General features: G+C 44.4%; 1 protein-coding gene and 1 long non-coding RNA gene across 2 annotated transcripts; one reads left to right on the forward strand and one right to left on the reverse strand.

The window, feature by feature from the left end:
- Positions 1–640: 640 nt before the first annotated feature.
- On the reverse strand, positions 641–22,740 carry LOC106984155 (uncharacterized). The gene is made up of 3 exons (XR_008296809.1): positions 22,671–22,740; positions 4,291–4,453; positions 641–2,902 (listed from the first exon to the last, which is right to left on the reverse strand). It is a non-coding gene; the product is annotated as an uncharacterized LOC106984155 (long non-coding RNA).
- TWIST1 (twist family bHLH transcription factor 1) lies at positions 8,188–12,677 on the forward strand. The gene is made up of 2 exons (XM_015082350.3): positions 8,188–9,231; positions 9,748–12,677. Exon 1 carries the CDS (start codon positions 8,587–8,589, stop codon positions 9,187–9,189), a length of 603 nt encoding a protein of 200 aa, XP_014937836.2. The 5' UTR covers positions 8,188–8,586; the 3' UTR covers positions 9,190–9,231; positions 9,748–12,677.
- Positions 22,741–24,521: the final 1,781 nt, after the last annotated feature.

The following is a 24,521-nucleotide window of genomic DNA, read 5'->3' on the forward strand; positions in this document are numbered from 1 at the left end:
CCTAGAAAAAGTGCAAAGGTCCTAGTACTACAACCATTTCTTTCTTCACAACTTTCCTTGACTTTCGGTCAGGGCTCTTCAATTTGTCCAGTATCCTTCGGCTAGCCTAGGCCCCTCCTTTCCTGAGAAAAATGTCATGCAATCAAATTCACTCAAAAGTGTCAGTGAGCTAATGTGTTACCTCACCTTGGGGACTTTACCATCTAAAAGACGAGCCTGGAGAAGACAATGGCAGGCTCCAACTTAATGAGTTGTCAGTGATAGATTTCAAGCATGGCTATGGGAAGTATTAAGTGGTTTTGGAGAAATCCCCTTCAAACCATTTCACTACCTATTTTACTCATTTTTGGCATAAAAGTTTAGGACCACAGTTGGCCACAAGCAGTTTCCAGAACTAGACGGAAATTCATTCTCATTACTTAGGAAAATGCTTTCAGGTTCTAGATATTGCCAAATCACAGAGTTAGAAGCAGTCATAGAGAAAACTTTTCCATCCATAAAACTAAGAGGCTAGATAATTTCTAAAATCTTTCAAGTTTAAACATTTTTTGAACTTTTTCATATTATCTATCCAACTACTTCATTTTACAGATGAGGAAACTGATACCTCCAAATTTCCCTGAATCCATTTTCCCTCAGCTTTATATTCTACTGTCCACATACCCCATAACTACTGCAATGGTATAAGTTCTCATAAGTAAACTGATGCATTTATAGGACATATATTGTGGGCTGACACAAGAACTTCCTAAATATAATCACATAACTGTCTAACCCATCCCCTGCACCGTCCACAGGCTCATAGGTCTAAAATATAAATCTGATTGTGTCTTTTCCCTGTTTAACATTCTTCAGTTTCCCCAACTCCATTTAGAGCTAAACCCAAATTCTCTAGCATGTCACACAGTTAGTGATCTAAACTTTGTATCATTTCCAGCCGTTCCCACACCCATTCCATTTCCAGCCATGCAAGATTCCTTACAGGACCCTGAGCAGGTCATACACGCTCCTGCCTCCCTGCCTTTATCCACGCCACTCCCAGTGTCTTTCCTTCCTCCTCCCCTTTCTACTCCTCATCTGGTTCACCCCAAACATCCTTGAAGACTAAAGCTGAGATAAAGGGTACTTTAGGAAGACTGCAATGTATGCTTCCTGTTAGATTTATGAATATTCCATTCTGCTGAAGAGAATAAGAGAAACAAAGAAAATAGATGACATTAAGAATGGAAGTAAGTAACCTGTAAGACATCTTAGACATCACTAAAGTAAGTAGGAATGGACAGAAAGGCTATGTAAGCATCAGATAGTCATGAACTCTCAGGGAATTCCATATTCATGAGGTCTTCAGCTCCCTGTTGGTGACATTCAACTTGGCCCACTTGTCCTCTGGCCAAGACTTAAAGATAAAACCCACAGCCGCTCAGAGGCTAATATCAAGCCCAGCTACGGACAAGAGTATTTGCCTTTTCTAACAGAGCAAGTTAATTTAGCTCCAGGAACCCTACATCATTGCTAACCCTCACTTTGGACCTCTTAACCACACCATCAGCAAAGAAGGCTGCTGGAGGGCAGAGTCACGGTGAACCTGTGTACTCCAGGATTTGGGTAGCATGGCCCTTCCTGCCTGTTTGCTACCTATTCTAGCATATTAACCTACTGTAATTCCCTTTCTTACTGTATGTTCCTAATCAACTTAATAAACCAGGTTGATATGTACATCTTCACTTGGTCTGTGGGCCTTTCTGTGTGTGTCTCTGGCTGGGACAAGCTTCCTGGAAATATATTTGGAGGCTATCATTGCAGTGAGGTAATCTCCCAATGCACCAAGGCATCTTGTCACCTCAGACCAGGTCCAGGGTCCTTGGTACTCTTTGAAATATCCATCACAGTAGTTAGCTCTCCATGCCACAAAACTGTTTTCAGATTTTATTTCTCATTAGACTGTGACGTCCTTGATGTCAGGGGTTAAATATTCTTACTCCAAGTACCTAACATAATTAGAGGTGGACACATTTTTGTTAAATTATGAAAGAATCAATAGACATGTTATAACTAATTAGTGCCAGTTGAAACCAGAATTCAGGTCTCCTGAATGCACCATCAGGCAGAACCAGAATCTCACAATCTCTCAAGGTCTTGATTAGGAGTGAGTGAGAATAAAATATATCACTACAACTATGTCTTCCCTGAGGTGTCTGAGGTGGGGAAGACAAAGGCATTGATGCTGGCTAACCACAGGGAAAAAACACCAAGTTTGATCTCCATTATGGAGGTCAAATAGAAAACAATGAGCCAGGATTTCTAAAATCCTACCATAATTCAAAGCATTTTTCACACAGTAATGGCATCAAGTGTCCCCCCAGACATCTTCCCCTCTACCATCTTGAGAGGCAAGAACAACAACATGTAATACCTTTACTCTAATTCCAGATAGACCGTATCTATTCAAGGAACATTACCCTCCATTAAAAGTTTCCCAGCCCTCCACCAAGTTCCTTACTTTTTGTTAGCACTTCAGCGAGAATGACAGGGATTTTTAAAATCAAATGCCTACACCAAGGGACAGGTAGCTACTTACAACAATCTCTGTGAGCAGAAACTGAGGCAAATAATACAGGTGCTTTTCTATTTCCCACTAAATGCATTTCTTTCTTTCTTTTCAGATGTAAGCCTTTTCTCTTGTCACTGACCCCTCCATATTAAGCCTTATTCTTTTTCTCTTTCGGTCTCCCACCAGTTGTCCCAGCACCCTCTTACACTCTCTTCACATTCTTCTCTGTCTTGTTCTCATTTTTGCTCTGGTTTTTCCTTCTTGTCCTTTTCTTTCCTTCTCTTTCCAGCATCTCTGGTCCACAGCTCAGTTCCTCCAGCAGGGTCTCAGAGAGTGTGATTAGGAATGTATCTGCAAGAAGACACAAATGCAAAACAAAAAAAGCATTGAGTTCCAAATGAAGCAGCGATTCCCCAGTTTGACTATCAAACATTCTACCAGAACTATAAAATTCATCTAAAAAAATATCAAGACATAATTCGTTTTGATTTAATTTACAAAGTAATCAGATGCTCTGAAACCTTTTTTGAGAAGAAGTAATAGGAAAGAGGACGGTGACCTTAAATTAAAGAGTGTGTATCATAATTTGGGGAAAGTGTTGGGAATCTGTATCTTAATATCCTATTTTTCCATATCTTTCAAAAATAATTTAGTTCTTATGACATGCGTTAAAATAGAGCTGGCAAATCATAAAACATAATTTCCATGCATTTGTTCACATAAAGACAACCCAAATGCTGAAACTAAAAATTCAAACTTTCAAAGGTATTCTGGAATAGTAACATACTTTTTAAAAAAGATTGTTTTTCATTGCCAAACATGGCTCTAAAATTGAGCAAGTAAAACTCCAGATCACTCAGAGTTTTGTACAAACCTCTACTAATGCAAAATAAATGTTTTCCCTTAAAATGGTATTTTTTAGTACATTTTCATACATGTTTTTCTTTTATTTTCTACAATAAAGAGAAAAGATAAAATCTTCCAAGACATCCCAGGTTTGAATGCCAACTTATGTGTATATATGGTTTTTTCATTTATTTTTTAAATGATTTTTATTTTTTAAGTTTTAATTTTTTTAGTTTACATCAAAGTTACTTAATTAAGAAAAGTGACATAAATGAAATAGGCATCCCCAAAATGACATTCACTGTGCAATATTTTTTGCTACTTTGTAAGCCTTCTACAAGTGTCTTTTTAAACAAAGTTCTCTAGGAAATTGTGTCCTCTTGTGGTCACTGGCAAAAACAACATGTTTTGTGCAGGAAGAATCAATCAAAACAATGGAAATAGGATTTAAGGCTTCAGGAAAAGCCATTTGTGAAAAAAGGAAATCCCTTGAAGTGTAGAGAGATGCAAGTTAGGAGTAATCAGAGTAGGAACTTTATCTGGAAAAACACAGAATATAAACCATTAGATTTATATTTAAATTGCTTGATGATTAGACAGAAAAGATAAAAACGCTTACTAAGTAGGAAGACTATGGTCATGATAAAAGCCGCTATGAATAAGTACATATTTCTTACATTATTTCTTCAGTTACTCCAGCAGCTCTCTGCAATAGGTGAATGTGTATGTCACCAAGGTTAACTGGCAGCAAAGACAGGACAGTCTCTCTAGCCTGCACACCCAACAAGTTAATAAAAGCTGGGTGGGGAGGACGCTCTTCAAGACACCATACTTTTCCACTCTCTGATTCCTCTTTATGTACAAGTTCAGCATATGCTGTTTCTTTATCTTACCTTCATTTTGAATGCACAATGTCAGATATTGTAAAGATTAATTTATTTGAAATTTGATTTGCTTGTTTAAGGTGCTCCTGGCAACTCAATTTCTTATGCTTTATCCTTTTTCATTTTACTTCCAGACTGAAAGCTTCACATTTGATAATTTTAGTTCCTGATCCTTAAAGAAGTTTGGAAAGAGAAATATAGAATCAGTTAGATTCATGAATTAAACTACCATGAAAAGAGAAAGAGGATGACCTCTTCTTTAGGGTAAGGTGTTCAAACACGAAGGCTGCCTGTGTCACCAAACCAAGTCACTTGTGCTGACACAGACTTCATACTCCGCTTTGAAAAAATTCTCTTACTTAACCATCAAACTAGGCAATCCCCCATGGAGTGTTCAAAACAAGATGAAATCTAAGATGTCCATTCAACTGCAGCCTTCTCCAATTTGCGCCCCCTTCTGTGTGAACACTCCTGTGCCACGTTCATGCGATTCAGAGAAATTATTTCATAGAACTCTAAGCCAGCCTACAGGTGGTAGGTCATCCAAAGAATAAGGAGAAAGAGTAGGAAGAGAGAGACTCAAGCGCTCACCTTTTGTGCAATCCCAGCTCCCAAATTTACCACCTTGCTAACAATTCTATAGTATATGCATGTTTCTTTTCCTTCTCTAAAAGTATTTATAGATGAATGTTGCTAAGAGAATGCCAGTGGGTACACATTCAGACCGTAAAAATACAGATACATACATACTTACTGCATCTGCTCAGTAGGAGATTCCTAACTCTGTTTCTTCTAACAGTATTTTTTTTTCACTTTTTAACACAGCACACATTCCTCAGGAAGGACTGCTAACATGCCAAGTTTGCAGTTTTGAAAACAAAGCTCGTTTTGAATTATCCAAGTGCAAAAGAAAAACTTTTTTGTTTTCAGTTCTTTTTTTTTTTCAGGGAATTTGTTTTAGAAGTAGACAAAATGATTTAATTTCAATTAATCCAGTATTCCCAAAGAAGGCAGTTCTCCACTAACGTTCTTCAAGTCAGGCTGAGTTCAGCCCCAAGGGGAAATTTCTAAAACCGTTTTTTAAGAGCCTGAAATTAGGATTTTAGAACTAGGGATGCTTTCCCCCAGCAAGTGTGGACAAGAAAATTGTTAGATAAAATGTTACGTAGGATATAGCTGCAGATGAACAGGGTGGGACCAGCAAATATTACAGCCTTGCAAAGCAGGGAGTATCGAGCCCCAGACATTTTGAGAGGTAATTCATTTGGCAAGCCACAGCCTTCTGCTCAAACAGTAACATGTAGGCACTGAAAACCCCACTCATTCTCTTCGTCCATTTCTTCAAAGAGCTCAAGAGAAATTTCTTCTCAGAACTAAAGTCATTGATTATGACTCTGTCAGGAAGATTCCATGCCGAGATGGTTCTAGTTAGGTCATTCATTTTCAGCCCTCTTGTAAGCATTCTGGCATCCAGAGCGCAGCCTCAGCCCCCGGGGATCCCTGGTGCCCAGCAGCCAGGAGCTCTTCATTCCCTAGAAGTTTAGTTGCTCAGAACAGGGCTGGGTTAATTTGTTTAAGAACTAGTCTTGGAGATTGATGACTCTGCAAGTCTGGCTGGCTAAGGATCCCTGGCTGCTAGCTGCAGAGGACTTCGTTTCTCCTCCAGCTTCTCTGCCCTCATTTCCATCCCACAACCCCAATTCCCCACCCCAATTCCCCTTGGTCAGGTAAGGTTTCCCTTTACACTTTGCCCACACTTTCCTGTCTTGCTTGTCCATAGCCACAAAGGAAAAAGTCCAATTATTCAATCTCTTTAGTTTTAAGACTTCAACCAAAGGGAAAAGAAAAACAAAATTAAGATTTGAGATTGATCTTTAAAAAAGAAAGGTAAAGGTGGAAAATTTTCAAGATTTCTGCAGCCACCTTCAAATAAGAATTGCGGAATAATCTGCAATTCAGATTTATAAGAGAGAACACTGGGTAGAGTGGGGCAGAATTTCTGCCTTATTCTCTGCTTCCAAGAGATAAAATCCTACAGGCAGAAGATGAAAACAAAAGGGTGACTTATCATAATGAGTTTTGTTTTAAGGATACCTGCCTGCACACTATTAAGTGGAGGTCAAGTAGAATCCACTTTCCAGACTGGCTCTCATTTTAAAATGCCGCAGGAGCTCTTCAAGCAGGCCAGTCAGCATGCTGTGGGCATTGTTTCCGAATATTTGTAAAAATGGTGATAGACCCTGCAAGTCACACCTCCCATGAAAGCACTGCCTTGTTCACCCCCACGGGAGGGATGCCTCTTGCCCTCACTTCCCCCAGAAGTCTGAGCCCTTCAGCCAGCTCCAGGCGCTCCAGACCCCAGGGTTTCCGGACTGAATCTGCGAGCCTCAGCGGGGCAGAGCCACATGGCCTGCCCTCGTGTTGCCTGGGCTCCCTCCTCCTCTTCCTTCTCCTCCTGACACCCGGGACAACGACCCTCCATCAGGCCCAGAATGGGGTCCTTCGCTAAGTTAATTCTCCCCTGACAGTCCAGTCTGGGGATAGCGTGAGAGGACCTTGGCCTGTGCAGGGCACACAAGCTCCGCACCCCCAAACCTACCCCTGAATATCGACTAATGCTTTGCTTTGCAACTAACGGATGAACACGAAAAGCTTATTCTATCCCAACTCGTTCCAATAAAGAGAAACAAGTCTGGAACTGCAAAGATGGGTTTCTCTTCCACGAGGCTTTCCTTCCAGCCCACCAACTTTTGTTGCCTCTGATCTGACAGAAGCTGCATTAACACCCTCTTTGGGGCTCTTTGTTGTTAATGTATTAGACAGAATTGCTTAAAATATAAAAGCGTCCAAGTAACTGGACCACGTCTGGGTAGCACGAAGCATAACTGCCCACTCCACCTCCTAGGAACGAGGAGTGGAGAAGGTGTCTCTCACAACTGGCTTGGGCAAGCCGCGTTGTGTTCAGGGGCTTTGGGACCTCATCTCACTTTCTTACGAGCCTACCTTTAGAGGTCACAATGCGGGGCCTTATTGGGAAGTAGGGTAGGGATGAAATGGCCACAGGGTCCTCCACCTTGGGCTGGCAGCTCAGGAGATCAGGGCCGCAGCGAAAACGCTGCGCTGTCCCTCTCTGGCCCCGCTGCCTTCTCCAAGAACAAAACTGACTTCCGAGAAAGAATGAATTTCTGTCTCTTTCCAGCACCGTCGGAGGTGTAGCCTTTTGAGTGGTAGGAAGCGTTAGACTGGGTCACTGTAGAGGGAAAAGGAAGGCCCAGATGCTTCTCAGGGAGGGGTGAGCGCAGGCCGGGGCGCAGATCCACACTCCCCGTGTCGCAGCCACGTCTTCAGAAACGCCCACGACTTCAGGGCCCGCCGCAGCGGTTTGGCCTTTGGGGCTCTAGGGGCCCGTCTACCTGACTATTGGGGGAGCTCCGCGGCTGCCAGTTTTGCCATTGCCCCCACCCCAGCAATCCCAAAGGCGGCCCCACGGACCTAAAGGGTACTGGGGAGAGTTGAGACATCACGCACTGCGTAGAAGCTGTTGCTGCCGCTGCTGTCACAGCCACTCCGGGAGGGACTGACACCGCGGCCGAGAGGTCCCCTCCGGCCGCTTTCCGGGGCTGCGCTCGGGTGCGGGGGCGCGGCCCGCGCGCAAAGGCGCGGAAGGAAATCGCCCCGCGCCCGCCTGCGGAGGGCGGCGGGGAGGGAAGAGGGAGGGCAGCAAGGAGGCGGGCAGAGGGGCCGGCCGCCGGAGCCAGGTCGTTTTTGAATGGTTTGGGAGAACGAATTGTTAGACCCTGAGCAAGTGGGGGCTGGGGACGGGGAAAGGAGGGGGGGGGGGGCTGGAAAGCGGAAACTTTCCTATAAAACTTCGAAAAGTCCCTCCTCCCCACGTCAGGCCAATGACACTGCTGCCCCCAAACTTTCCGCCTGCACGGAGGTATAAGAGCCTCCAAGTCTGCAGCTTTCGTCCAACTCCCAGACACCTCGCGGGCTCGCCGGCACCGGCAGCGTTTCCAGGAGGCCGAGCAGGGTGTGCGTGCGGCCGTTGGGCGCCTTCTTTTTGGACCTCGGGGCCATCCACACCGTCCCCTCCCCCTCCCGCCTCCCTCCCCGCCTCCCCCGCGCGCCCTCCCCGCGGAGATCCACCCCGTCCCTCCTCCCGCTCCCTCCTCGGCGGGCCGCACCGCCCCGGCCGGCGCCGCGCGCGGGGGAAGCTGGCGGGCTGAGGCGCCCCGCTCTCCTCCTTTTCCCGGGCCGCCCCTCTGCCCCGGGCCTGCGAGGCCGCACGCTGCCACCTGAGAGATGATGCAGGACGTGTCCAGCTCGCCAGTCTCGCCGGCCGACGACAGCCTGAGCAACAGCGAGGAAGAGCCGGACCGGCAGCAGCCGCCGAGCGGCAAGCGCGGGGGGCGCAAGCGGCGCAGCAGCCGGCGCAGCGCGGGCGGCGGCGCGGGGCCCGGCGGGGCCGCGGGCGGGGGCGTCGGAGGCGGCGACGAGCCGGGCAGCCCGGCCCAGGGCAAGCGCGGCAAGAAATCTGCGGGTGGCGGCGGCGGCGGCGCCGGCGGCGGCGGCAGCAGCAGCGGCGGCGGGAGCCCGCAGTCCTACGAGGAGCTGCAGACGCAGCGGGTCATGGCCAACGTGCGGGAGCGCCAGCGCACGCAATCGCTGAACGAGGCGTTCGCCGCGCTGCGGAAGATCATCCCCACGCTGCCTTCGGACAAGCTGAGCAAGATCCAGACCCTCAAGTTGGCGGCCAGGTACATCGACTTCCTCTACCAGGTTCTCCAGAGCGACGAGCTGGACTCCAAGATGGCAAGCTGCAGCTATGTGGCCCATGAGCGGCTCAGCTACGCCTTCTCGGTCTGGAGGATGGAGGGGGCCTGGTCCATGTCCGCGTCCCACTAGCAGGCGGAGCTCCCCACCCCCTCGGCAGGGCCGGAGACCTAGGTAAGGACCGACGCCTCTGCGCCCCTTCGCCGCTCAGGTGGCGGACGGACTGACGGCAGGGCCGCGGCTGCCTGCCCCTTCCTCAGCCCCCTCTCCCACTCCGCTCTCAGCCTTCGCCACCTCATCCCCTGAACGTCCCCGAAAGGCTGGTCGGTCCCCGCTAGGGAGAGAGGGGGGATGCGCCCGGGTTAGGAGTGTGCGTGTGCGTGAGTGTGCGTGCCAGACAGGAGGGAAGTCTGAGAAAGACTCCAGGGTCATGGGTAAGGACAGTTTTCTTGCCAGCGCCTCCCTTTCTTTTTGGCTTTAAGTTTTCCTTCTCCTTAAAACAAATGTTTCCAAATTCCACCTCCTCCTTCTTTCCGCCCACCCACTTCCTCTTGCCCTTGGGCTGAAATCCTTCCAGGTTGTTCAGCGCAATTTCTCAGTAGTGGTGATAAGAACAGAGCTCACTAGTCATAGAAAACAGCCACGAAGACCTAAACAATAACCAACTTTCCCCTCTCTGGGTTTTTGCAGATGTCATTGTTTCCAGAGAAGGAGCAAATGGACAGTCTAGAGACTCTGGAGCTGGATAACTAAAAATAAATATATATGCCAAAGATTTTCTTGGAAATTAGAAGAGCAGAACCCAAATTCAAAGAAACAGGGCGTGGGGCGCACTTTTAAAAGAGAAAGCGAGACAGGCCCGTGGACAGTGATTCCCAGACGGGCAGCGGCACCATCCTCACACCTCTGCATTCTGATAGAAGTCTGAACAGTTGTTTGTGTTCCTTTTTTTTTTTTTTGACGAAGAATGTTTTTATTTTTATTTTTTCATGCATGCATTCTCAAGAGGTCGTGCCAATCAGCCACTGAAAGGAAAGGCATCATTATGGACTTTCTCCATTTTAAAATGGTAACAACCAGAGGAATTTTAAGAACATCGTTAGAAATAAAAATACGGGGATCAAACTGACTTGCAAAATCACAGTCAGTTCATTCCTTTTCACCTTCTTCCTCTGAGGGAAAAAAAAAAAAACTTAAAATACAAAAAACAACATTCTATTTATTTATTGATGACCCATGGTAAAATGCAAATAGATCCGGTGTCTAAATGCATTCATATTTTTATGATTGTTTTGTAAATATCTTTGTATATTATTTTTCTGCAATAAATAAATATGATTGAAAATTTTAAGAACCTCAGAGTTTGGTCTATATTTTTAAAGCTCAGGATTAAGTTGGCGGTAAATACTTGCTTGTTTAACTCTGGAGGCACCCAGGAGGGAGGGGGCACTAATATAAACAAAGCAGTGAAAAACGCAAATAAACTAGCTACTGACAGGCACAGGCATGTTATTTAGAAAGACAGCTTTATTATTATTCCAATTTGGTGTTCAGTGGGCTTTGTGGCATCTATCCTTCATCTCTTACCAGTTCTCTAAACAGCGAAAACTTAAATTTGTTACTCACCTCTCTTGCTTATATTTTGAGGGGGCAGTCGTAGAACAGTTCAACGCATATAAGCAATATGAAGCCAGCAGTCTTTTTCTCTTGTTAACTCTGTATTTTTGTCATGAGCTCCACTGTTTGTGAGGATTTTTAAATAAGAGGTTCATTTCAGTGAACGGGTGTATAAAGTGTTCTTAAAATGACCTATCTGTACACGTATAAATCAATACAAATGCACTGAAAATAGTAAAGTTTAATTCAGCAGGAAAGAGAATTCCAGTTGTAATTTATCTCTCTCTTACATGAATGAAAATGATATTTAATGTCATGTTTGCTTAAAAGAAAAGCCAAAGTGAAGAATATTTGCCCATGTTGATGTTATCTATTTGGGAAGCATGCTCCTTTTTTATATGTATAAAGAACATACAACAATGGAGTCAAATACAATAAGCAAAAAACCTGAACTTCCAGTATCTTCAGTAACAATTGGAACAATTACAATTTTAAATGCAATAGCTATTCATTTTCTAGTCAGTTCATTAGCAAGTAGATTTTATCCAAAATTACACGGAATTTTTCCTTGGTTACTTATAGGTATACAAAATCTGATGAAGTTAAGTTAAATGGGCAAATGGGGCTTGATTTTTATTTCATTATGGTTATTTCTGAACCAGGAAAATATTGGCTCATAACTAATATCATTAGGAGCAATACGTTTGTATCACTCAGTGCTTAACTTTTACATCTAGTTTACTGCATTCAGGTGTAATCTGGCAAGCTTTCAAACTAGAAAATAATTTTGTTGTCTATTTCAAACAAAGGCTATGGCAGATAAGTGTATATGAATGCAAACAGGTTGTGTTTGTTCAACTCAGATTGAGGCTATTATTACCTGAAGGTTTTTCATTCCCTCCCACACAACATCAGGGAATGCTGACATAACAATATTGTAAATTTACTATTCTGAATATTTGAGACCGTATTTTCGGATAAGGACCCTGTAGCATTTACTTACACTGAAAGGTTAGTGAAGGCTTGGGGAATTAATTTTTGGATTTTGGTATTCCTTTACCAAATAACTACATGAGCCGGGAAAGTGATTATGTGTGCATGTATTTGTAGGGTGTGGGTGTATTGGCAGAGTGGAGAGAGAGAGGGAGTGCGTGTGTATAGGGTAGAAATGTAAGGGTACCCTAGAAGAATGAGGGAGAGCACATCAAGATGCTAATTCTCTCTTGTGTGTGTATCATTCTACACCTCCATTTTCTAAACTGTTCATGGAGGAATCTCCTTGTTCACTAGCTTGGTCTGACTATTTGATATTTCAGATTTCTTGACGTACATCAGGATGGAGCTGACTGTCATTGCTGAGAAGGTAATCTCTATCTTATCTCTGATGATTTAAAACCCAGAGGTTTCACAAAAGGTAGCCTTTCATTTGCCTTTTTAATTTTTTTCTTTTTTTCTTTTTTTCTTTTTCTTTAGTATTTTGTTCTCTTTTCTCATAAGAGAACCCTGTGGAGAAAAGCAAATACCATATTTGTGTTGCTAAACTGAAGGTAATATTTTTCCCCTAGATTTTCAGAGAAATGAATGAATGAATGAAAGGCGACGAATGGCTTTACTTTGAATGAGAATAATTCATGCAGAATATTAACTATTAGAATACAATTTTCAGGTTGCAGACTGATTTTGTATTGCCAATCTCCTCCCCCTTGCACATAACAATGCTAATTCTTTTTTAGAATAGAAATAAAGCCACCTGTATTTCTTTTGCTCTACTGTTTTTTTCCTGTTTTAATTCTTTTTGCTACCTATTCTTATTTAAAGGACACTTAAAATGAATTACCTCTGCTTCAGAAGTGAGAATTTAATGTGATGGCTGGACTGGGGGACTCTACCCTTTAGCCAGAATGCATTCACTGGAGGGAAAAATGCTGTATAAAATAGCCTTGGGTGAATTCTATAAACCACTGAGTAAAAATGGTTCCTTTACTGTGCACATAGTTTTTTTTTTTTTTTAAATCTTGCTTTTAATTTCGTTGGATTGATAGCCTTCAGTCATAAGAAAGTAAATTTTTGTTCTTATACACACACATTTATTTTCCTTCTTTGTGCACACACTTGCTAAGCACATGCACAGATGATAATTCATTCACAGTTGCAGGTATCCTCTCTAAAGTGGTACAAATTATTAATAAAATAATGTTAAATAGCAACAACTCACATACTGTGTGTACTTTTTTCCCACACTCAACAACGGCACAAGCTTCTTGCTCCTGCAGTCTTCAGGCTCATATTCATAATGGAGCTTTTTAAGGGACACTTGGCCTCTTGCAAAAAAGTCGAGCATTTTGCACATTCCACGGTTTGGCAAACTCAGAACTGGTTATTTTCTCTAGACCGGTATCAAGTTCTTCTCAGGCATATGATTTCACTTGAAGTCCTGCCCAGGAATCCTTCAAAGTGAGCGTTTGTCCCGCTCTCATGATGTCAGGCGGTTTTCCCTGCATCTGTAATTTGAAGAAAAACAAACAAACCTGCGGGGAACAAACGCCACGGAAACCCAAACAGAACTCCGTGGGGAGCGGGAGTCTCACCTGCGGCGGGCGCGGGCGGGGGGCTCAGGCCCAGACTCCCCTGCGTGGGTGGCGGTCTGGTGCCGCACGGTGGAGAGAAAGACGATGTCGGTGCCCTCCTCCGACTGCGTAGACCGCTCCGGGCCCCGCGTCTGGCCGCTGCGCGGAGGCGGCGGTTCCAAGTGTCAGCGGTAGCAAAGGCGGCAGCAGCAACAGAGTCAGGCAAAGGCCCAGCCTCAAATTTCCTGAGACAGGCCTGTATTAGCGACAAACAGGGGTCGGGCGGGGGATCCCCGGGGGCCACTTCTGCAGAATTTTCTGCCTGTTGCGTCGTAAGCTGTGCCCCACCCCCAGCACCAGCGAAAGTGGAAGGAAAGTGCACCGTCAAAGTGGAAGGAGAAATCGGTTTCCTCGTAATTTCTCAAAGCCGGCAACCCCACTCTTTCCCGGAAACCTCGAAACCGAGACCTCAAAAATGCCAACAGGATTATTAATTATCCTTATTTACTGAACAGCAAAAGATAGACGCAGTAAACCGGGCATGGGATACATTTGCCATTTGCTTTTGTCCCAAGGCCCCAGGACGTGAGCCCACTTAATGTTCTTAGCAAATCAAAGCACGTGTCCTTTGAAGAAGGTGTGTAATTGGAGTTTAAGGCATGTATGGAATTCCCAGATGTCTATAAAGTAAGAAGGAGCATGTGGCAGGTCACTGGAAGGTGGGGCAGGTTAAAATCACTGGCACAAAGTCCCCCCCCCCCCACCCCCTTTATATTCCCCTTCTTTGTAAGAGCCAGGGAGGTAAACCTTGGGGAAAGGATGGGACGGGATCGTAATGAATGTCCAGCTTCTCCTATCAGAGTCATAGTAACCATGGTAAAAAGCACATGGTCAGAAAACCTCAAAGAAAACACTCAATTATAGCCGGGATTTCGTGGGCGCCCTGCAATGAGATCGTTTGGGGTTTGCTTCAGCGAAGGCCTCCAACGGCTGTCCTTCTTGTTTACGTGGACTGTTTTCTTTTCCTTCCATTCCCCCGCCCCCCCCCCCCCACTAAGTTTGTGGATGTGTCTTCGTACTTATGCGTGAACAAAATTCCGTTATGGAAAAGAAAAAAAAATGTCTAAAAACATTCATTCCTAAAGGCAGCCTTCTTGGGGGAGGGGAGATTGAAGATTACGAGCAAGTGAAATTAAGTTTCTGTAAAACATGCAGTTTAAACATGGACCAGAAATGAGCGAATGTTCAATGAAAAGACAACCATCAGAATCAGCAGCACTCTTTTCTCATTTCACTGAGGAATATATAGATGCGTATGAGACTGTGGAATCCAAGCGCGAGTCTGAATATTGTTGAGTGGGCATTTTGAATTGTTTTGTTTTGTTTTTGGTTTGAAGCCGGAATCGAAGGCAATATGACTTTTCTCCTTGGGTTCAAGATGGTGCTCTCACTTACCTGCACAGTGGAGCCAGAGGCGGACACGTAAGGATGGGGGTCTGCCAGAGAAGTTGGCCCTGGCAAAGGTTGGCCTTGGGAGGGGGTCGGTGTGGGGTCATCTGAGACTGGGGCCCAGAGAGTGGGGGCTGGAACAAAACGCGCCACAGACCCCGCCATTGAAGCAGGCGGGAGGGCTAAAAGGACGCGTGGGGGGAGGGGGGGACAAGAGTGTGACAAGTGAAAAGTTAAGCAGGTACCTGAAGGAAGTTTATCTTGCCCAGATGTTAGGGCTTTTATGAAATGTCACGTGAAGAGAACAGATGTACAATTTGCAAATGGGGCCACGCCTGTAAATACAAGGAGGCAAATGCTTGGAGGAAAATCCAGGCATAAATCATCAACCTCCTTTTCTAGTTATCTATTCTCTCCTTTAAATATTTGCCACCAGAAAGAGAAGACACATCTTAAATCGTCAAGTGCCTCTTGGAGCAGAAGTCGCAATCCTATCCCCTCCCAGCACTCCCCATCCCCTATGTGTCTTGGGTGCAGAGGGGTGGGGTGGCTGGCAAATATCTTCTCCCTTCGCGTTTTCCTTCTTCAGGTTCCCCATCCCCCACGTTTCTGTCTTGGCCTCTCAGAGACTTTTGATCCTGAGAAACGTATCGGATCTCGGTTAGGAAAAGCTGAAACTAATCAATTGCCTTTTTGAAGGGGTAGAGAGTGATAAGAAGAGAGAAGGAATGCCCGGCCTGACAGACCCTAAACCCCCAAGATGGTTGGATGGGCTGAAAGATGAGCAGATGAACCGGTGATCCCTCACTCCTGGGGCGGGACCCAGGCTCTGGGGATCCTTGATACCCATGGGGTAGGGCTTTTAGGAAGCTAAATTATCGGTTTGATTGAGAAGGATTTTTAAAAATCACTTATACAAATAAGAGGCTTTTTTCTTTTTCCACGCAAGAAGGAAGCTCAGTTCATAAAGAAAACTAAAATGAATTAGTAGTTGCCCAGTTGTGTGGAAGACAGTTCAATTCCTTTCTCTGTTCTTAAGAGAGATGTTTTAGAAGCTATTGTGACTATTAATGCGTGGCTCAGGCCAGGATCTCTGCGCAATTAAGGTTTTAAATATTTGTTGACAATACTTTTAAGACTGTACATTAAATGAACGAGCTGTTCCATGGCTCTTCGTTTAAATGCCAGAGTATTCCTAGTCTCTGTAAAATTGACATGGCACCTGGCTTATAATTATTATATAGCTGCCCATACAGCTCTGTATTTTTTTTTTAATTTAAAAGTTGGGGAACTTTCTTCCACAATATTAAATCTAAACTTACTGTCAGAGTTTATGTTAATCCTCTTTGGATTTCCAAAGAATTGAAATAAATTCAAAATGATCAACTTTAAGGGTGACGGTTTTAAAAACAACAAGAGCAGATAAACAGACATATCTTTTCTCTCTATGGCATTTAATCCAAATACTCATCCAGCTGTCCCTGGAGGAACTTAACCTTGAGTTATTACCTTTGGGTACATATCATATCTGGTTATGGCCCCCAAAGCGTCCTGGAGGAAGACCTCAGATCCCGCCCCTCTGGGTTTGCCCAGCCTGGATGAGCCCCCACACCCTGACTCTGATACCGGTTGCTTCCCTTAGGGATTTCCAGACTTCCATTTCTAAACATAGTACTGGACCAAACAGTCTAAATTTCTTTTGTTTATGAAACTTAACACCAATCAAAAAATTGTTACTATTGTTGAAAACCAACATGCAGCAAAAACAGACCATGCCAAGACGGCAAGTTTAGCAGTGATAATGAATCCTTCAGAGAGGTCTGCTGATGCCACCCCTGCAACAGTGTGCTCCATTCCTGGGCAGAGCGCTACCTTGCAGAGCAGCCTTCTTTAAAATGTTCTTATAAATCCTTCTTTCATTATGACTGAAGGAAATTTCTGTTAGCATCTTGTTAAGGTTGCCTCTCTCCTCATTCCACCCTTCGCTTCTCTTGCTTCGCCCTCCCCCCTACCCCCCATCAACACACACCTTTTAAAACTTTTAACTTTGTAACATAAAAAAGAGACCTGGAGCAGAGAATCCTTCTTCCTCTTCCTTCTCTCCAGGCCTCGACTGAGTGAAACTTAAAACACATCTCATAGATCAGTTTTCCTTCTCTGAAGTTAGGCACAGTCCACGACCCGGATTTTCAAATAGCCCAGGCTGGAGTCTGCAATATTTAATCCAGTCAGCTATTAAATGTCCTCCGGCTAAATCAAGAGTATAAGAATCCGTAGTAGGATAATGATACCAAGAGCAGTTTGGTAAAGGAAAGGGGGGCTGGGAGGGGACACGGACTCCAGGGATTCTTTGATTTGGAAAATCCTGTTTTTAGAACTCCTGTCAGAGTAATAACAAAGCAAAGAAACATGAAAGAACAACTCTTTGTTCCAGGATATGGTTTTAATGAAATACTACTAACACACACACACACACACACACACACACACTCACGAAAAGAAAAAGAAACAAGAAAGATCTATTAACAACGGCTTCTGAGACTCCACTTCTCCTTTACCTATTAGGGACTAGCACGCTGCGCAACGTGAACCCCTCTCCCCCTTTTCTCCCGCCTCATTCCCTCCCTAATTAAGCTAAAGTGATAGTTCAGAGGAGTCCCGGCGCACCTAACCACAGCGACACTGCCCTCCGCTACTCGTCCCTTCTCAAAGCACAGGCAGCGCCCTCCCCCACCCCTACCCCTACCCCCGCTCCCGCCTACGCCCCGGGAACTTGACTGCTGGGGCTTCGCCCTCTCCCTTCCGAATGTGGGCATCCGCGCTTTGGGAGCTAGTTCTCCCGGTCCCTGGCGGGAGGCCTTCTTAGGACCCCAACACATGTGACACCAAGGGGATGGCGTGCCCCAAATCTGCCCGCCTTGGCTCCCAGCTGACCCTGCCCAGCGCTTTTTTGTTGACTTAAAACATCCGGAGGGACTGCAACTAATATAGCGGACGGGGCTGGGGGTAGGGGAGGAGAACGAAGAGGCAGGGGGTGGGGATCACGAAGAGAAAAAGCAACAGCATTGGGAAAGAGGGGGAGCAACCTTTTAGGCAGCGGGAACCAGAGATTTGAGCAGCCGCGTCTGTCATCTGTAACAGCGGACAGATAAAAACCGTCCCAGATCAAAGAGGTTCGTTCATAAATCACCCATAAGAGACGGATTGTAAGGAGTAAAAGACACGTGTCGAATAATCTCAACCCTGGAGTCAGCTAGCTGCCAGCGCCGTTCCTAACGCCCCCTCTCGCGGTACCCGGGCAGCGAACGCGTCTTTCCGCAGGGAATGTATGTGGGGGGAGGTCTCTCCGTGCAAGTAACCGCCCCACCCCCGCCCCGGCCCCCGTCAACCTCCTACCCTCAACCCCGCCGCCCCCTAGCTTCCGCCGTAGACGCCCGGCTGGGCCATCCCTGCTCCAGGCTTGAGATTCAGTACAATCGTTTGACTCTGGATTGACCAAGGAAGTCGTGGTAAAAATTGGAGTCTTTTCATTTCTGAGGCCAGAACGTTGCTCTTTCGGAATCGCAGACATCTCCCACTCTAGATCCCCTCTTAGTGTCCTTGTCCTTCTGAGGATCCCTCTGGGGAGAACTTGGACATTTGCAGCCTTAGGGTGCAAATGTAACTCAGCCCATAGAGGCAGTTCGGCAAGAGCACAAATTGCCTGGGCGGGTGTTTTCTGTTCCGAGTTTTCTAAGTTTCAGATGAACAGTGCTTTGCACTGACGTTTGCCGCACCAGTGTAATCTGTAAGGAGCACTTGCTGTCTCTAAACTCAGACCAAGCGAATTCCCTTTCTCCGCCTCCATCTCCCAAGCCCCAGACTCTCTCGCACCTGCTTCTCTTGGTTGAAAAAACAAGCGAAAGCGAATGTCCAGTACCGCGTTCTAAACTCTCCAGCCAGCTGTTCGGAGGACCCTCGCAACGCGTATTGGGCGAGTTTAGAAATGCTGTGGTTGGTCATCCCCAAGAAAGCAGTTGACAAATCTAAGAAAAGATAGAGCTTGTGAATTTGTGCGAGGGATTTCCAGCGACAAATGCCTCTTACTCCTTCTCTCTCAGTTTTAGCATCCTCCAGATAAGTAGGATTTTGCTTATAATAGGTGTTTATGGTTCCAGGAATTGCACTTTGATCTAGGATTTTGGGGGTGGAGTGTCTAAGGGGTCTCTAGACGCTTGTCTGATTTGAATGCTTTTCAGGATGATTTATGGCAAAAGGCTCCTTTCTGACACTTCCAGATGCCAAAGCTCTTACCTTCCTGGAAGGGGTGAGGGAAACCTGCTTCCAATAGCCGCGAGGATGGGAGCCAGCGCGCCTACCGCGCCACCCTGCGGGTCACCTTAAATTGACAGCACACACCACCAGCCTTGGTGAGCAGCTGATAACCTTTCCCCTCCTTCCAACTTAAGGAGGAGGAAGAAACCTTTTCTTGAGAACCAAGCTGGGATGAGAAACCAAGTCATCTCTGTCAAGTTAGTCTCTAGCAGTTAACTCTAGTTTATGCAATTAACGAACCACCTGCTCTCGCCCCGTTGGTGGTTTGGTGTTAATGCGACTTGACCCACCAATGTAAAGCGGGGAGGGAATAAGCCCTCCGTTGGGACCCCTGGTGGTTTCACCCGCCGGCCTCAGTCTCTGGCCGAGGCCGCGTGGATCGCAATCCTGGTTACCGCGGGGCGGAGGCCGGGACCGAGCTCAGAAGCAGCCGGGGCGTCGGGGCAGGAGTGGGGGGTGGGGGTGGAAGCGATGTCTTTCCGAAAGCTCCCCGCAGTCGTAGGACGGTGAGGCGAGGCCAGGAAAAATAACCCTCCCGACTCAATTACTGCGAGCTCCACCGTGAAGCTGAAAAGCTGAAACGTGCGGCGCTGCAGGGGGGCAGGTCAGACAGGGCGGACGCTAGTGCGATTTTAGGGGACCCCTAGGGCCCACAGAGCAGAGAGCGCGCTGAAGACATTTGTCAACCTGAAGCTAAAGGTGGGCCCGACCCACAGTAGCCTCTCGCGGACGCTTTTTCCCAGAGGAAACGACGGTTTCTAGCCGTTTCTTCTCCAAAATGTAGCTGATTGGGCACTGGGAAGGAGGAACTTTGTTTTCTTTCTTATTTCCCAAGGTGAAGGCAAATTAAGGAAGGAATTAGCGGAGCAGCCTCGAAGACCAGCGGTGAGGAGGGTCGAGGCCAGGGCACTGCTAGAAAATGTATGATTACAGAGGAAGGTTTAGCCCTGAGTGATATTCTGGTTATTTGCTTAGAATCCCACAAGGCTGGGAATCTGTGATATTTGGGAAAGAGTGTCTATTTCAGCCTTTCTCTGACGAGTCTCCACACTCCCTTCTCCCATGTCCCTTCGAGGTTAGTAACTACTACAAAGTCAAAGGTTTGTTTTCCCAATTGAGAAGTAAGCCTGATTTCCTGGGTGAAAGAGAATGGATTAACTCAAGAACCTGAAAAACAAAACAAAACAAAACAAAAACAAAAACAAAAAAAACCCACGTATTTTCTAAAGTACAAGCTTCCTTCATTCTTTATAACATTGCAAAACAAAGAACCAGATCAGAGTTTATTGGTTTATGCAGAAACGATCCTGATTTGATAAGCTTAATCATATGACAAAAGACAAACCGATTATTCCCCTCCTCTCTAAAGGCAGCCTGAGAGGTTTTGGAAGTCACTACCTTTTTCCTAGAGTTCCAATCACTACATCAAAAGACTCAGGTCACCTCTTGTCTTTTCTGTATGTATACATTCAAGAGCATAAAAATATTAAATAAAAAACTTTTCCAACTTCAAACCTATCAAATGTTTAACAGCTGACGGATATTCATCTTTAGGAGGCAGGCCAAAATGTCAATAAAAATTTAATTATTTCTGAAACATATGGGAGCACTTACAAGACCCAAAATGTGATACTAAGTATTGATATTGAGAGGAAACCAAACAATATACTTTCATATTTGCTGGTCAAGACCTTATACCCTGAAAAAAGTTCCACAAGCCACAGAAATTTTTATTCTTCCTGACAGGGTTTCTAAAACTAGCATGAAAGACAGGTTGGTGGTCAAAGGGGTCATCTGTATTCTGTGTAAGGAAAAATTAGTGTTGAACTCGTATGTGTTTGGCATTTGTTTTCTGGAGAAAACTGTGATGTCTATGATAGCAAATTACATTTCAGTAGGGGATGGAGGGAAGGTGTACATTGGTGTGGCCATTTTTGATTTTTAATACCTAACACAAACTGCTTTTCTGAAACGTTACATCCAAAATTTCTTTCCAGCTTATAATTCTGCCGTATTGAGAGATAGCCTTTTATGCTGGAAGGGACATTGGTGGTATTATTTCTGCAGTTGGCTGTGATAAGACTGGTGTGCAACTTGGAATAATGTCCAAAATGTAATTAGGGTCTCTTAGGTAGCTACTTTTTTCCACTTAGAAGCATTAGCTTGTTTTCCATTTACAGCTTCCATAGGACTTTTGCTTTCTAAAAAATGACATCAAACTTTAACTGTTGAATTGTAGGTTAATTTGCTGGTCAGCTGCCACTTTTGGACCAGTCCTCTGATAAATCCTGATAGTTGGTTTGATTTCATTGTCATCATTTCCAGGTTTCATTGTGGTTCACTTCACAATGCCCTGAAGAGTTTCTTTGGTACCTCGTTTTCTGCTTCCCTAGACAAGAGGTTCTCAGTGTCAACATTAGCCTGATGGTGATTTGCATACCTTCCTGGATTGATAACCCATTTAACTGACAGCGAAGGACTCTGGAGCACAAAGTGTTTAAGATATTTGCCCAAGACTAACTGGGCCTAATCTGGTGCTCTTTTCTCTACTTAGGAGCATGGTTTTAAAATTTTAAGCAGGTTTGTAAACTCCAGAATTGGCCTGAGTATGAGAACTACCCATTTTCTTCTAGCTGATCAACCATTCCCCAAGGCTCACTATTTTTCTCTTTTACTACAGTTTTGTATAAACAAAGCAGATAACACAAGACCATGACTCTCTATTAACAAGTGAGGCGGGACACCATTCACTCTGTGTATGGATGTAACACCTGGCCAGCATCCTGTTTAGCTGTTTTATCCTTTCATTTCCTAAGAATGAAAATGAGTAGGGCTTTATTTATACTAAAAATTCTAATAGTAATATTATTTATATGTGTACCTTTCGGAGTATTGTTATTTTATTTTGATTTTTACAATTACTGGTACAAAGCCTTGTTTGTGGAAAAATGCCCCAAGACCATTATTTTTGCCTTTTATAAGGATAATTACCACTAAGAATACTCTTACGAACTTAAGACTGATGGAAAAAGAAAGATAATTTAACTAGCATGTGCAGAAACTGTTTGTTGGGCAGAAAAACCAGGAGTGTAGTTTGCCCCATGGAGTGATTATGGAATGAAGCAGAACCAAAGGAGAGTGATCATAAGTGGGTTTTCCTACTTTGTGCGAATGATCCCAGAGGTCTTTTCAGTTGGTGATCTGTGATGCTGTTCTTATGTCTGACATGCTTTCCTAGTGGGGTTTGTTTTCATGAGTTACTGATGCAAAGAACAATTTGAAATCAAGTTGTTAGTAGTAGAATTAAGAAAAGTAACACCCAGGTAAAGAGTGTGTGAAATTATTCGAATGTATGGCCACAAGTGGCTCTCATTTACTCCTGTGAAAGATCTACCCAATTGTCTGATTGTACAGCTAGAGTTAAATATCATGTAGATCTGCAGAGGCAGTTTCAAAATGTTCATTCTTCCCCAACCGCTTTTCCCCAAGTGACAGGCTGCGTGGGTGGCCACTGTGACACTGCCTTCAGTTAAACAAATGCATGATTATTCAATCAACAAACATTTCTTGGGGGTCTCTGTAAAGCCTAAAGGCTATGTAGAAGTGACTGTGTCATGTTCATCATAACAAACAAAGGAACCTCTAATTACAGAAGGTTGGTCTCACCTGTGGATATTTGCTGCACATGTGCTGAAGGCCTTGCCAACTGTTTTTCTTTGATATTCTGGGGGGTGCAGAAAATTAGAGCCCCCTACCTATGGAAGAATAGGAGTAAAAGTGATTCACTCTGCATTTAGTATTCTAAGAGTGGAAACTTTAGAACAGACAGTAAAAGTGACTCTAAGAACATTGTCTTTTGGCCTTTGCCACTTGTCTTTCTTTTCAATGGACACTTACCAATCTGTAGCAAAATCCTATACAGTTGCTTATTAGACTTTAAGATTTTTATGCCTATCCAGCTCACTACTATAATCTCAGCATCTTGCTTTAGGACCTGTCACATGGCATTTTTGTTGATTTGAATATCACTCCTATACTATTAGGGAAACTGAGGCAGAGAGGCAGAATTCACATCTAAAGAACCAAAAAAAAAAAAAAAAAAAAAGACACTATGACAGTCCCATACTGTGGTGGTGGGGAAATTCATGTACTTGTATCTCATGTTTAGAATGAAAACCCAAATAAGCACAAAAGAAAATATTATTAAAACTTTGAGATTCAGACATTAATTTTAACTTACGTGTTTTAGAGTGCTTTCTATATGGAGCCCATAGCTGCCATTTGCCTATATGATTTCTTTGTGTGAATAAGTAAAGGGATCCCTTTTTCCCAGGGCTTATGTCTTGCCTGTCAGAGCAGGGCTGACATCAGGTCCCATTGCCCCATGGACCAAATGCCTTTGTTCAGTAAACATCCCTCACAACCGTGGGTAGCAGCCTTGGTACCTCAAGAGCAATAATTGTCAAATGTAATAAGAAATCTGGCTAGCTTGTTATCAGTATGTTTTCAAGTCTATGAAATTGATTCCACTTGATTTCTGTCAAAGACCCAAATAGAGAGTCTCCACATGTGCTTCTAAACCAAACTGGGAGGGTCTCTTCTCCTGATCCAGCCAATTCTATTTTCCTATATTCCTGTGCTATAAAAAGCTCTATATTGTCCCATCACCTCCTAAAACAGTATGAACACTGGTAACTAAACAGTATATGTCAATCAGTATCTACTGAAAAACTGAAACTCCAAGTTACTTACTTATTGCATATATATGCATACATTATTCCAAACCCAAGAGTGGTGGTTTAGAGATTTAAATATAATTGATTGTGAGTTGAAAAGAGGTATTCTAAAACTATTTTAGATTTGGTATGATTAGTATGAATGGAGAAAGCTGCTTCCCCACACCCGTTCTTCTCCTGCCTTCCCCCCTCACTCCAGGGATGTGGTGAACTTGTGTAATTTAAGGCAGGTGGTCCACATAGTAGGCTGACCACAGAGGATGAGAGTGTGTGCATTTGATACCCTGACTGCTGCTCTTTAATAGACTTTAAATATACTATGACTATTATTTGGCTTTTGGCTATTACATTTATTTTCACTTTCTTTCAAAGGCTTCTCTCTTTCATTTCGTCATTTTCCGCACACTGAAATGCAACCCAGGTCCAGTGGCACCAACCAGAGAATTTATCTATGTTGTCATCAAACTGGATGCAAACGAAATATCAAAGGGGGGCAGAGGGCGCCACTATATAGGGCTCTTGAATGCTGACAGAAAATGCATGCATTTTTCTTTGCCTAGGTAATAACAATACTTTATTTTTATATAAAGCCTTTCATCTGAGAATCTCAAAGGCCTTCAAGATGTCGTTTGGGTCTGGCATTCTTCAATTGGCTGCCCTTTGTCTCTTTCAGTAAGGAAACATTCCTGCTGGATGTAGTTTCATAACTGATCTTGCACTTGAGTATGCACATTCAGGGGCCAAGGGCACTGAGTGTTTCTTGAATAGATCAAACAAATGG

Source organism: Acinonyx jubatus, chromosome A2, assembly GCF_027475565.1.
Source record: "Acinonyx jubatus isolate Ajub_Pintada_27869175 chromosome A2, VMU_Ajub_asm_v1.0, whole genome shotgun sequence".
NCBI lineage: Eukaryota > Metazoa > Chordata > Mammalia > Carnivora > Felidae > Acinonyx > Acinonyx jubatus.

Bases quoted from the DNA above. Each gene is read 5' to 3' on its own strand.
- TWIST1 (XM_015082350.3), top strand. From the start codon at position 8,587: ATGATGCAGGACGTGTCCAGCTCGCCAGTCTCGCCGGCCGACGACAGC.